Below are 14,182 nucleotides of genomic sequence, written 5' to 3' on the forward strand. Positions count from 1 at the left end.
TACAAAATCCATCAGAAGCACATTACTGCCAGTGAAATGGCATCTCCCTTCATCAACGCACTAATAATCTGTGTCATTATGACAGACGACAGTAAATTAGAGTTTCTTTACGTCATTAATCACTGAACGTCCAGCCGAATAAACATGTCTTGTCCAAAGGAATAAAACTATTTATGACAGTAATGTGGTGTTTTATTCATATTTAGGACCGGAGAGAACTGCTTCAAATCTTTTAAATAAACAGTGTAAACATTTATATAGTGAGAATGTTTGGATGAGCCAAACGACACTTTTTGGTTGAAGTATTACCATAATAGGCGGCACGGTGGTGCAGTGGTCGGCACTGTCGCCTCACGGCAAGAAGGTTTTGGGTTCGAGTCCCGGCTCCAGCACAGGATCTTTCTGTGTGGAGTCTGCATGTTCTCCCTGTTCCTGTGTGGGTTCTCTCTGGTACTCCAGCTTCCTCCCACAGTCCAAAGACATCAAGAGGGGACGAGGCTGATTGATACTCTAAATTGACTGTAGGTGTGACTGTGAGTGTGAATGGTTGTCTGTCTCTATGTGTTGGTCCTGCGAAGGACTAGTGACCCGTCCAGGGGGAACCCCGCCTCTCGCCTGAAAGTTGCTGAGATAGGCTCCAGCCCCCCCCCCTTAACAGGATAAGCAGAGAACAAAATGGATGAATGGACTACCTTGATAAATATGGAAAAAGTAGAATCAGTTTTGCTCATCATGACAGGATTTCACGAGAAAGCGGAACTGAGAAAATGAGTAGTGAATCATAGAACATCACACAGTACTGAGAGAAGACAGGGATGTAACATAAAGACATAAAGCTGCATGGCGTCCTTTTTCTACAATATGCAGGTTCCCTCTTTTGCCCAGCAGAGGTCAGTGATGTTCAACACAACAGTTACATGTAACTGCATGTTAACAACATACTCAGGTCCCCCATTTTGTACAGCAGTCATGAAGGCAGTGTGTTATCTGACTGCTCAGCCATGCATATGGTGTATCATTGCACATGAAATGTACTTTAATAGGGTCCCAGTTCACTTATTCATGAGAGTTGATATGGTAATGGAGGATTCATCATTTCTCACCATTATGAACACACACACACACACACACACACACACACACACACACACACACACACACACACACACATCCTTTTATTACTATATGTGTGGGGATTATCACTGGCATAATGCTTTTCCATCTCCTCACCCTAATCAGAGGAATCGCAACTGAATGCCTAATCCCAACCAAAACCTAAATCTGCTCCTAAAACTAACTCTTAAAACTTGCTAGGTTCCCACAAAGCTGGCTGACCCTGCTCCAAGTTTACTCATAGTTCATGTAACCGTCACTCCAGGGGATATTACACTGACTCATGTCGATTTTCTTACAGCAAGTCCTCACTGCAAATTATAATGATTTACATTGTGAGAACCTGCTTTATTTCCCCATGAGAATATGGAGTTACTTTTGTAGCTCATCTGCATTGTTTTATAATCCAGAAAAATATCATCAGACAGCAAAAGGACTCTTTTAACTGTACTGCAAATACAAAATTAGTTTCACAATTCCAAACTTGTGTGCAAATTCAGAATTTTTCAGATCCAGAGTCCCACACTGAACGATGTGTAACAAGTCTGTTTCGGCCAGCCATTACCAAAGTTACTCTGACAGGCCAATAAACTTACTCTGAGGGTGTGTTCACAGCTATAGTTTGTTTGCTTCCGTCTGGTCGGTTTGTTGTGTTTCCCCCTTGTTACTCTAGGTTTACGCACGTAGAAATCCAAGCGATCCCAAATGCATCACTACAAACCACATTAGGTGATGAAAGTATCCATGCAAGCTTATTAAACCCAACAGAAGAAAAAGAATGTGAGAACATTCAATGTGTTCCTTCGTCAGAAGTCTCTGGGGCGGAAGCAAGAGAGTAAACTGATGTGTGAAAGGAGTGTTTGGTCTATTAGGCTGGTAGTTGGAACTGACTCAACAAGGTCTCAACTCACTTGCTTGGTCTGTTTTTGACGAGCGCCCGAGAACGATTGCTGCGTTCACACTTTAACAAATTGTTACAAAGAGCAAAATGAACCAGAGTTTGATTCAGACGAACTAAACAAGGTAGGCGTGAAAGAACCTGTGCAGTTAACTCTCTATCCCACCTGTGTAAACCCGCTTTGCAAAACTAGATGACCCCATTCCCATTGCAAGTACAAAAGGAGCTGCCTTTGGTTTTTCTGGTGCATCGAGTTCAATGTCATTGCAGCAGTAGTAAGTGAATGTAGAATCTGAAGCTTGCATAAAATCTTTTGATACTGTAGAACAAGTAGCATGGAGGGCAATGATGGAGTTTCTTTTGAATATTTTGCTCCAGTCTGTTTTTCATATCGACTGACTGAAAATACAAAAAGTAGAGGAAGTTCCAGGCGAAGGTAACACGCTTTCGTTGTCTCCGTTTAGATTATATGATTGAAAGCGGCGCTCTGACCGCTCATTATGCATGTGTCTGAAATCACTGTGAATTACTGACTGTAAACTTCTTCATTCACTGGTTTTGTGTTTACTTCAATCCAACAGGAGCCGATAAATATTGCAGGGTCATTTGACGAGGGAGCGAATGCTGCTTAAACCTGTTTCCACTGAAGAAAAAGCCAGACGTAAACTGGTGTAAGTGGGTTGTACAATATTTTCACACCTAAAGTCAATATGTTCCGGACCAAATCAGTTGATGCATTTGTAAATCTTTCCTCTCGGTGAAGTTTGTCTTCACACAAGCAAAAAAATGAACCAAGTGAACCAAAATGTGTCGCTACCAACTACATGGGAAGATTCTCTGTGTTTATTGATCAGATGTGTCCGGGGAGAGTAAAACCAGGAAGACTGCTGCATGTTTCTACCAGTTTCTACCGGCCATATATCTTCTTATCAAACTGACAAAGTTTGGATGCTCTGACACATCCAAAAATCCTCTTATCATGGGAGCCAATTAGGCTCAACCTTGTGGAGTACGCTGGTAAGTGGGATGGACTGGCCTGGGACGATGTTCGTGCTACGAACAAACTGGACCAGATCAAGTTCAGAGACATACCAAGACCACAAGGTCTTGGCCTGTTTGTTTGGTCTGCTCTTGGTGTTCACTTGAGTATGATAGCTGTGTTCACATCTGCACACCCAGATCCTCACAAGGGGCAAAGAAATAAAAAAAAGTTGGAGACTGAACCAAAGAATTTATGTGTTAAAGCACCGTTACTTGTAAAAGGTTTGGATATGTAAGAGAAAGTTTTGGGCTCACATTTATACATATTAATCACAAATATATTTCACGTGTAATAACATTTTTGGGGGGGATTTGGAACATATCCTTTATCAAGTAAGTTTTGGATTACTTAGTGAAAAATATAAAACTTACTTGATAAAGGATATGTTAGTCTTTTCGTTTGTGTATGGGTGACTTAAATATTACAGATGTATTCTAGAATGTATAAATAAAGCCCAGATTTCCTCAAAATGTCCTCACTAAAATGGTTTAAAACTCAAATGAGCCCTCACGAGGACAGCTGTACATGTGTGCGCACACACACACACACACACACACACACACACACACACACACACATCCTTGTACTTATAGCTTTGTAAGGACTTTCATTGACATAATACATTCCCTCGCCCCTCACCCGAAACCTAACCCTCTCAACTGACTGCCTGACCCTAACCTCAACCCTAAACCTAACCAGAACCTGATTCTAACCTCGACCCTAAAACCAAGTCTTGACCTCCAAATGGCCCTTTGAAGATGTGAGGTCCGGCTAAAATGTCCTCACTCTGTTGGTTAAATACTGATTCTAGCCCTCAATATGTAGCAAGTGCAAGAACACACATACACACACACACACACACACACACACACACACACACACACACACACACACACACGTCAGAGACCTCCTTGTCTATGATTCTTTATTTGTGTTTTTCATAGAGAACATTTAAAATGGTTCATACCCCCACAATAACTGACATCACTTCTCTGGTTTATAACACTGACACAGGAACAGGGGAACATGTACACAAGTACACAAACACAGTCACAAATTCAGCCCAACTACAGTGTTTTGCTTTCCAAAAAAAACAAACAAAAAAAAGCAATAAATTAAAACAACCTAAAAAAAACCAAACAAACACATGAGACCCCGAGGACACACAGCCAAGGCCTGTCCCACTTTACAAAACAGTGCAGTAGCAAAGGAACCACATCTACAAAAGTAACAAAAAGTACCATACAATCTATCATTGTGGAAGTGCTTGTCATTTTGGAAGTTTTGTACTTTTTTAAAAGGATATCAATATCAGTGGCTAGAAAATCACCAGTAAAAATAGCTCATCTCTGTAAAAATGTGCTAGCAGGACAACCCTTGGCTGTGGATGTATTTTTTTTTTGTCAGAAATTAATTTCATTTTATTTCATCTTTTCAACTTGTCTTCAATACAACAACTATAACACTGTTTCTTCTCAATATAAATATGTACAGAGACTTCCACTTGTTTCAAAATAATGCCCTGCACACGGATGCATTATCTAAGGATGATGATGATGATGATGATAATGATGAGGATGAGGATGAGGATGTTCCTTCACAGAAACTGTCCATGCAGTTTTGTACCTGAATCGACAGAATGAGATCACAGTTTCTTTTACTCAAACAAACAAACAAAAAAAATCGTCTCGTTTTTATATCTCGGTAACAAAAACAGCACATCACCCCCCCCCCCCCCCCGCCCCCAACCAACACCCCCACCCCCACCCCCACCCCTACTTCCTACCTTTCCCAAAAGTATTAAGATCCGGACTGAATTTTTTCAGCGTCATTTGAAGCAGTTTTGCCAAAGTGTAAACATATCGTATCTTGAAGTGAGCGGAGTGAGAAAGGCACACATGATAAGACCACACAGCTTGAGACTAACAGCAGGGAGGAGGACGAAGAGGAGGAAGAGGAGCAAGAGGAGGGAAGAGGGGGGCTTTTGGTTTTACTCAGCTTGGTGAAAAGTGCCACTGACATTTCTTTGCTACCAGTCTTTTTTCCATGTGATGTGGGACAAGCACAACTGAAACCGGAATGCGAAGGTGTGCCCCCTCCCCTTCTTATTAAGTAATTTTGGTCTGGGGTCTGGCGTCCCTGAAGGTGACATATTGTCAAACTTATTTCCATTCCCAGTGCTTGAGGGAACTACTTGGCCCTGACCAGTTTGTTTTTCAATTTATTTAGAAGAATACAACTGCATCTCTCAGTACTTTTATGTAAATAAGGGAACATACAGTGCGTGGGCACAGATCCAACCGCAGGCTGCTTCTGCTTTCTAAGCTGGCATTTTTTTCTGAAAGTGTTATGCTTTCGTGGCCTCAGTGATATTCATTTACATACCTCAGTAGACAATTTCATCAAGCAGTTTAAAAGGGGTCATGCCATATCAAATAAGTTAGGAGAATATTCACAGTCTTAACACTCTCGGGTAGTATTCTCGTGCATTTCAAGAGAGGAAGAATATGCTACTTTGTTAACCAAATGCATCAAAACTATCTTTCCTGAGGAAAGGTTACACAAGACATGAAGAGACGGGGTATTGGAGGGGGGGGTTAAAAAGTCATAAAAAGCTTTGACATTCTTTTAGTGATGGACGTATATTTATGCAACAAACGCCTCCTCCTAAACAAGGGGGAGAATGTGTAGCCTGACAAATCAATTTCCCACTCCCACGCACTCATCTCGTCTCACACGAGGCCTCGATCCAGCCGCTGCTATCACCAGTAGCCCCAGCTGACTGGCTAACCTATGGCATTGCTCTGTTCTGCTTCAGCAGCTCGCTCCCGTCACCTGAGAACCAATACTCTGCTGCTTCCTGCCAATCTCTTTTGGTTTTTCAGAAGAAAGAAAAGATTCTTTTTTGTATGTTTCTAAGCTTTGAGCCCCCCTGAATCAAAGAGATGTCTCCGTGTGACATAATCTATGCAAAAAACAAAAAAAAAAAGGTGAGGCAATGCATGGCGACGCACCCAACAGTGAAGGGGAGGGGGTGTTCGCCATTGCCAAGGATCTACTGGGTTCTTCCAAGTCAAATGCTGGCATTTTCAACAGGTATTCAGAAAGTGCACAAAGGAGTTTCATTCTACAATGGCTAAAAAGCACATTTACAACATGCCTTTGACATCAGACTTACACACAGGTATCATACTGTACACCACAGTAGCTGCGACAGCTCACTCAAAGGCAGGTCACACTAACGTCTCCTACTTTGCTTGTTTCAACATTAAAGAGAATGTGCTCGCGGCGAGCAGGTCTTAACCATGAACAATACAATAACTGCACAACATAGCCAAACACTATGTGCAGAACATTATTCAGAGGCATCATCTTTTATCTTTTTTTTTTTTCTTTCTCTTTTTTTTTTTTTTTTAAACTGTACATGAACTCACATGACACTTAAGGAATAAAGAGCCAACCATCTAGTTTCATGTCTCAGGTACAACATACAGTTTTTGACATTTTGGATCGAGGACAGACAAATAAAAGAACGAGGGGTAGCGGGGTGGGGGGAGGAAACACTTGCAAATTATTGTACTGTATCGTCAACATCTTGCCCTCAGCTTGACTGGACGGTTTGTTTAAAGCCACAGTTGAGCAGGTCTTAGTGACATTTAATAAGGTGTAACTGCCTCCTATTGATAACGCCCCTCACATCTCTTCTACACAGCTAAGTTTGATAAGGTAATGCAAGAGAAGAGCAAGTCAACAATTACACTGGAAAAATATATGTATGTTTATATTCATATATATAGCATCTTTAAAATCTATTTATACAGAATGTATATATAGTGTACTTATGGCCATCTTGGCAGAGAAATAAAGGCATCTGAAACAATCACCGCTCCCTCGATGCCGTGGTCTTCCCAGGACCAGACATTGTTACATTGCAGATATGCAAAGAATCAGGAAATAAAGTGAGTTTTTTTTCTTTCTTTTTTTTTTAGTGGCACTTTGTGCATCAAAAAATTAAAATCTAGAGTAAGGCTACAAGGGTGTGTATGTTTGATAGAAGTTAGTCAAAGGAGGCCATCCTACAGGATATGTTGCTTTGTGTGTGTGTGTGTGTGTGTGTGTGTGTGTGCGCGCGCATGCGTGTGTGTGTGTGTGTGTGTGTGTGTGTGTGTGTGTGTGTGTGCGTGTGTGTGTGTGTGTGCGCGCGTGCATGTGACCCTTACATCCAGGCTCAAAGCACTGCTGGAATAGAGCTCAATACATTGTACCATTGTACTGACAGAAATAAAATATACAAATCAAAAGTGTTCTATGGTACATTGCAGAGATGAGCCAGTATCGGCCGCTACAAAGCGCTTGGGAGAGGTAAAATTTTCATCTTTTTTTGTATCTTCCCAATTTCCTTGGTTTTTCTGTCACCTGACAAAAGCAAACACAAGATGGCTCGAACAAAGACAGAGCAGATAGCAACAGAAGAGTGATTGCTTTTGTTGGGTTGTTTTACAATCAGCTGCTGGTATGTCTAGGTATACGCCTAAGTAATCAAACAGTATTTGTACTGATTTTGTTTCTTTATTTAAATATTAGCAGTGGATCTTTAAGACTACTCAGACTCAACCGTCACATCACGCACATAAATAACAAAATAAATATACAGCCATGTCAGTCCATTTCTTTCATATTAAATAAATAATAAATACATACTTTCTTTTTTTTTTCAGTAGTGGGTTTCTGAACGTACCAGTAACAGAAAGAACATAAGACAAAATAAAAATTAAAAAAGGGAGGAGAAACAAGAACAATTGTAAAATTATCAAAAAACGATTTTTGTCAGTTATAAAACATCTGCACTTAAAAAGTTTTAAAAAGTACTCCAAAGAAAATATGCCTTGTCAGTCGTCTCATATAGATTCTTAAAATATCGACATAAGACATCCGCAAATCGCTGCGATGAGAATCAGTAAAGATGCATCATTTTTTTTAGTTACAAAACAAAGTCAATAAATAGATTGCTTCAAATAAATAAACATAAATGGCAATAAGTTACAATTTGAAAGTTCACAAATTTAAATAAGTCATATATAACAATAATTATTGTACCACAAAACTATTCATTGAAATGAAGTGCAATTCCTATGTCGATAAATACTATTCACATGACTAACTGAATTTGAAATGTGTGCACACTATCACAACCATTATTTCAGTTTTTCAAAATAAAAATGAAAAATAACAAAACCCAAAAGTTTTTATCTGCTGCTTTTTAAAACTGGAATCCCTTTAAAACTGAACAACCGTCGCTGTTCCTGGATCAGTCTCTCTTTGCTTGGAGAATTCCTCTCTGCGTAACAGAGTCAACATATCGCTGCTGACACCTTTGCTGCAGTAATACCGCAAAGCAAACACACATTCAGTTTAGTGCATGCCTCATATTGCTGGGGGGTGGGGTGGGGTGGGGGGGGGGGGTGTGGAGGGGCGGGTGGGTGTGTGTGTGGTCATGGAGCAGAGAGCCTTTGGAACTTGCACACACACACACACACACACACACACACACACAAATACACTCACACACACACACACACACACACACACACACTCAGTCGCCACAGTGAATGCTACAGGACATATTCCAGTCTTCTTGTGTCCTCCTCTTCCTATCAAGCATGTTCTCCATCCTCCGACATATCTGAGCAGTAAAACTTCCCTCCAAACACAGTTCAGGATACACACGTGACACCAGGTAAACATACAGCATGTTAACACCCACCTAACCACCCACCCACCCCCTGACACAATTCAAAGTAGCATTCGTCTTCTTTTCCATCCATTCTGCCTGAAGGATTTGTCCTGCTTCTTCACCGATCCCAGCAGCAGCAGCAGCAGCGTGGTGTGGATTTTGGTCCGCTTCACTTTTCTTCGAACAGAGTGCTCCCTGGGTTGATTTTTTAAGTTGCTGTTTAAATAACCTGAATTCCCTTTTTTTTGTTTTCATATTTCAATATATTGTAGAGTATTTCAACATCTCTCCGACTCTGTCAAGCTCCTGCGCTTCAGGACAGTGTTGCTCTTCCTTGTTTGTGTGTGTGTGTGTGTGTGTGTGTGTGTGTGTGTGTGTGTGTGTGTGTATGTGTGTGTGTGCGTGAGTGACTGTGTGCGTGTGAGTGTGTGAAGTCTCAGACTTTGATGCCCTTCACAGCTTTGTTGATACTCTCCAGCAGAGCCTTGTTCTCGGGGCTCTGGAAGCAGTCCTTGTTGGTGTACATGTCGGTCAGGGTGCTCACGTAGCTGTCGAAGTTCTGCTCGGTGATTGGCTCCTGCTGTGGTGCAAACAACAACCAGTCGCAACTGAGATGAGCAGGCAAACCAACGGCTGTGCGCTTGACAACGTGCCAGATTCACCTCCAAACAAGTATGTTCCATCAAAGCGCCTGTCTTTCTCCCTCTCCCCCATTTAAAAAAAAAGTGTGAGAAGGTCCTGCCCTGTTCGTGTGTGTGAGTGTATGTTTGTGTGTGGGGATCACTCACCATGTGTGGCAGGCGTATGTTAGCCAGGCTGCGGATCAGGGCACGACTGAGACCTGACAGCTCCATAAACAGAGCCTCGTTCTGCTCCTCGATCATCTTGTTCTCATGCTCGATGCTCTTCAGATTCTTCTCCATGGAGGAAATCTATGACACCAAGGGCAGCCGGTGTTAGTGCAGCACGATAGTTCAGAAGTACGGTAATTTGGTTCAGTACAATAATGCACAACTCACATGGTAGTCCAAAAGAAAGAAGATGCAATGGGTGTCACAAGTGATGCAAAAAGTTATTAATAACTCATGTTATTGGCATAATCAAGTGTGCCATTACCATGACGTTGCCTAAAACTCACTGTAGCCGATTTGAACCAGACTCCATTAAAAAAAAGCATTGTAAAAGTTGTTTGATCTAATTCTCTTGTGGACAGACCTGACAAACGTGCATTCAAAGTTTCTACCAAAAAGCATCATGACGTCGTTAATTCTGCATCATTTTGATCTGTTTACTGTAATCAAATCACAGCAGAACTTTGGTTGGATGCAGACAACTCTCCTAGAGACAACTGCGATACTCATGGAGATTTAAATATTTATTATCAGTGATGTGGAATGTCCATGTGGATAATGTGGAATTGCACATGTGGAATATCAATAGATAAGTGGCAAATACCAGAACAGCTAGAACCTTTACCACAAGTAAAAAACAAAACAAAACAGTACTTATAGTATATCCCAATAATATACAAAATCTACAATCTAGTCCAATGCCACAACATGTTTCATGTCTTTACTGCATGAAGCAGGATTACAGAGATTTACCACGGTTTAATAACAGGGAACGTAAAAGTAATTTAGAAATGATGAGCAGTATTTGTCGATAAATGGCGACAAATCCCTCGGAAAGACTGAGTCATAGTTTCAAGGACTGCATGTATGCCATTAAGCGCAGTTGTCCCGAAACTATTAAAACCCATCAGAGAGCTACACCGTTGCATGGTATGACCCATGAACACATCAACGTGTACTAATCCTGCAGCTGAAAATGGTCCTTTAAAATGTTGTTTCCTCCAGTTGGAGTAATGTTTGTTAAAAACAAAAGTCCCCAGCTGTTTCAGGACACTGCTGAGGGTTAGAGAAAGGACAATACACTGGGCTAAATAAAACAGTCATGCTTGGTATGACATTCAGGGGACTGAGTGTCACAGATAGGTAAAGGTGCTTCCTCCACACCTGCGTGTTTCTTATTTTCACACAGAAACACATACCTGAGTCTGGAGGTTCACCATGTCAGCCTCCATTTCATTGTTGGATTCGTTGAGGTCGTTGATCTCTTTGTTAAGCTGCTTGATGTCCTCGTCATTGTCCAGGACTGAATGAGACAATGAACTATTAGAACGCAAGAAAAGTGATGCATCTCATTTAAAATTCCATTACAAAAATTGTGTTCCGTAGAGAAAAGATGCTGATTGGTCCAAACCACTGTGGTTTTGCTGCGATTGACACACAGACCGGTTTTGTGTTCCCCTCAATGCCGATCAATGCCAAGCCCATAAATACCCATGTCTACTCCATGGTCATGTGACCAAGGCCTGAATGATGAATGAAGACTGATTAATGCTGTTCACACTGCACAAAAGACCAGAGAGGCGTTAACAGGTTTTTCAGCCAGTAGGAGTTGAGCTGTAGAGTAATTTTCTCTTTGCCTGTTATGCAGTCAAACTTCTTTTTGAGACCAGTGTGGTCGGCACCTGCTGGCCATTACAAGAAAGTTAAGTCACCCTGCTAGCACGAAAGAAGGCATCAGCCCATTGGCTTCAGTTCACAGACCAGGAACACTCGGCCACTCCAGTGCTCTACTGGTTTTAAATGCATAGTTACAATTGAGCTACAGTTACGGCTTGATTAGGTAATTCAATGGGACAACTGTTGCAGGCCCAGTTTACAAAATCAATTTGTTGACAGGAGAATATTTGAGGCACATCAACATATCAAACAAGTCCGCCAACAGAAGGCGGCATCCTTGTTAAACGCTCTTAAACTCCAAGAAAATGATGGAAAAAATGGACAAAGCCTTCAGCCTTGACATTTGTAACCTTGTCTATCCAGCAATGTGTTGCTTTGGCACGTGCCATGATCTTACCCCCCTTGACTTTGTGCTGTTTGAATTTTGGGTTAAATATTGCAGAGGGACCTTCCAAATATGTACAGCAAGCCTTAACCATTTTGGGGGCGGTTGACTGATTTAATGCTGGAGTAACTCAACCGCATTATCAAAGTATGTTAGTATGATCAGTTTTAGTTGGACTAAGAGAATAAGTGGAATTTCTCTGACATGGTATGAACATGCTAAATGTTAGTGGATGGATACGATGTATTTTTTTGTTGAAATAGGTGCGCAATAAACAAATGGATTGGCACACAATATAAACACATGCAAGCAATATACAGTGCAGATATCCTGTGGATCTTTAGCTTTTTTTCCCCAACATGTCTTACCATCACTAGCTCTGAACTTGGTGCTCAGGTAGTCCTCTGTGGGGAATTTGGCCTTTTTCTTGGCATACAAGGCTCTAGGGCATCCTGAGAGGCTGCGTGGACAAGTAACACACAGAATTGCATTATAAAAAAAATCCATAAAAATAACATTTTCTGGCTTATGGAAATAATTGTAGATAGAGTATTGGCGCTTTTGGTGAGAGTTAGATTGGTCTGTGCTATGGGCTCTTGTCTGAATAGGTTTGTGTTGTTGAACATAATTTATTCCGTCTAAATGTCAGTATATTTTCCAGTAAGGTCAGTTTGAGAATTGATCAACAGTCAGGTCAGACTAATTTGAAAACCTGCAAGTTGTAGCCATGCCAGCTGGATAGGGAGCAAAATCTATCATGACAATTAAAAATCTTCTATGTTTGAAGTTACAATCGGGCTGGTGGTTCTAATGTTGGTCTTAAAGCTAAGATAAGGATAATGGACCTTTTCTTTAAAGTAACGGTTCAGCTGGTTTGTCCAGGGACTGACGGTTCAGACAAACACACACACCACTATTACTGTCACACTGACACTAAACATAAGGCCCCTTGCCCCTGGTTTTTAGGGAGCCAAAAGTGTGATACCGGTCTCATACCTGTACGCAGACTAAAGATTTAGAGCCAAGTTTGGGATAAAAACTAGAAGTCAGCTGGTTTAAGGTCGCTTTGGACAAAAGCGTCTGCTAAATGAAATTGTAGAATTGTAGAATTGTAGAATTAAGGTTACAGCTACTATGGCTTGCTTGTTGCATCTTGTATTTGTTTTTTCCAAAAAAAAAAACCCCAAAAAACAAAACAAAACTAAGGGAGTAAGTACATTGCTAACAAGTCATTAGTCAGTCTCAAGTCTTAACCTTCAAGTCTGAAGTTCTAATTTACCACGGGACAAGTCAAACAAGCCAAGCCAAGTCACGTCACGAGTCATGCAGAACTCTGATGATTTATTTGGTCATACCGGCCAAAGTCAGCTTTTAGCGTACAATGGTTTTCAGATGGATTTTCATCAGCTACCAACAAACTTGAGTTGACCAACATGTCAGCAGCTAGATTGATCCACTTATGTGCAGCTCCAGTGAATGAAAATCACTTATGATGCTATGAATAAATGAATGTCTGGGAAACATAAGGAAAGAGTTTTGCTGTGGGTTCCTTCCTAAGTGAGACATTTCTGGGTTGAAATTTGTTGAGTTTGAACATAACAAGGACACGTATGGGGGGGGGAATGTACTTCCCACAGCTCCTTTTGAAAAGAGGAACAGAGCTTTCAAAACAACTTAGCAATGAAAGAAATAAGTGTCGCTGCGGACAGATTAAAGATGGCCTTAACAAAGCAAATAAGTGCACATCAATAGATAACATCCTACATTTTCACATTAGCTTGCCACTTTTAATATAAAAACCAGAGCCTTTTTTTGGAGCTGATTCTGTTTAGCTGATTCATCAAAAAAGATTTAACAATCAATCATTAACCTCAAAAATGGACGCAGCCTACCTGCGATGTGTGAGAAAGCTTCCGTTGGCGTGTCCGGAGCCATCACATCCTGGGGTGGGACAGGTGGGTCCCTCTGTCTTGAAGGCCTTCCAGTTGAAGGGTGTGCCATTTAGGAGACCCTCCTTCTGTCTACGGGCCGCCAGCGGACACCCATAGGCGCTACGGTGTGTGGCGTACTTTCCACTAATGTGGCCTAAGCTGTCACAGCCCGGGACGGGGCATCTGCAGGGGTCAGGTGGAAAGAGGAAGAGAAGAGCAGGAGAAGAAGGAGAGGTTGAAGCCGGGCAGCAGGGAGAAGAAATAAAGAGAGGGAAAACACAGGTTAGAGATGAGGAGAATCCCGAAATATCAGCTGAATCTTATCTTGAAGATTGAAGTTATACGCTTTCTCTGCTGGACCAAATTCATTCATTATACAAAAATAATATTACTGGATAGAAGAGCTACTAAGATTTAGCACATGCGGTTATCAACATGCTTTTCAAGTTACTGTTTTGTGTGCAAATGCAATATGAAGTCCATGTTTCTTTGTACTGACAATCTCCTCTGAGACACTCTACCATCAACTACAGTCAGAATCAGTATCTGCA

At 41.3% G+C, this 14,182-nt stretch overlaps 1 protein-coding gene across 4 annotated transcripts in view; it reads right to left on the reverse strand.

The window, feature by feature from the left end:
* Positions 1-4,836: 4,836 nt before the first annotated feature.
* Positions 4,837-14,182, reverse strand: part of LOC147256061 (myelin transcription factor 1-like) — a 114,495-nt gene continuing 105,149 nt past the window's right edge. For all 4 annotated transcript variants that reach the window (XM_086213965.1, XM_086213964.1, XM_086213963.1 and 1 more), the window contains 5 exons: positions 13,593-13,814; positions 12,069-12,160; positions 10,838-10,941; positions 9,576-9,719; positions 4,837-9,367 (listed from right to left, as the gene is read on the reverse strand). In XM_086213965.1, the coding sequence (XP_086070091.1) occupies positions 9,224-9,367; positions 9,576-9,719; positions 10,838-10,941; positions 12,069-12,160; positions 13,593-13,814 (706 nt within the window). In that variant the 3' untranslated portion in view covers positions 4,837-9,223. The remainder of the gene's footprint in view (positions 9,368-9,575; positions 9,720-10,837; positions 10,942-12,068; positions 12,161-13,592; positions 13,815-14,182) is intronic.

The sequence above is a fragment of the Aulostomus chinensis genome, chromosome 9 (assembly GCF_037954235.1).
Source record: "Aulostomus chinensis isolate RoL2024-O1b breed Wild chromosome 9, RoL_Achi_v1.0, whole genome shotgun sequence".
In the NCBI taxonomy this organism is placed as follows: Eukaryota; Metazoa; Chordata; class Actinopteri; order Syngnathiformes; family Aulostomidae; genus Aulostomus; species Aulostomus chinensis.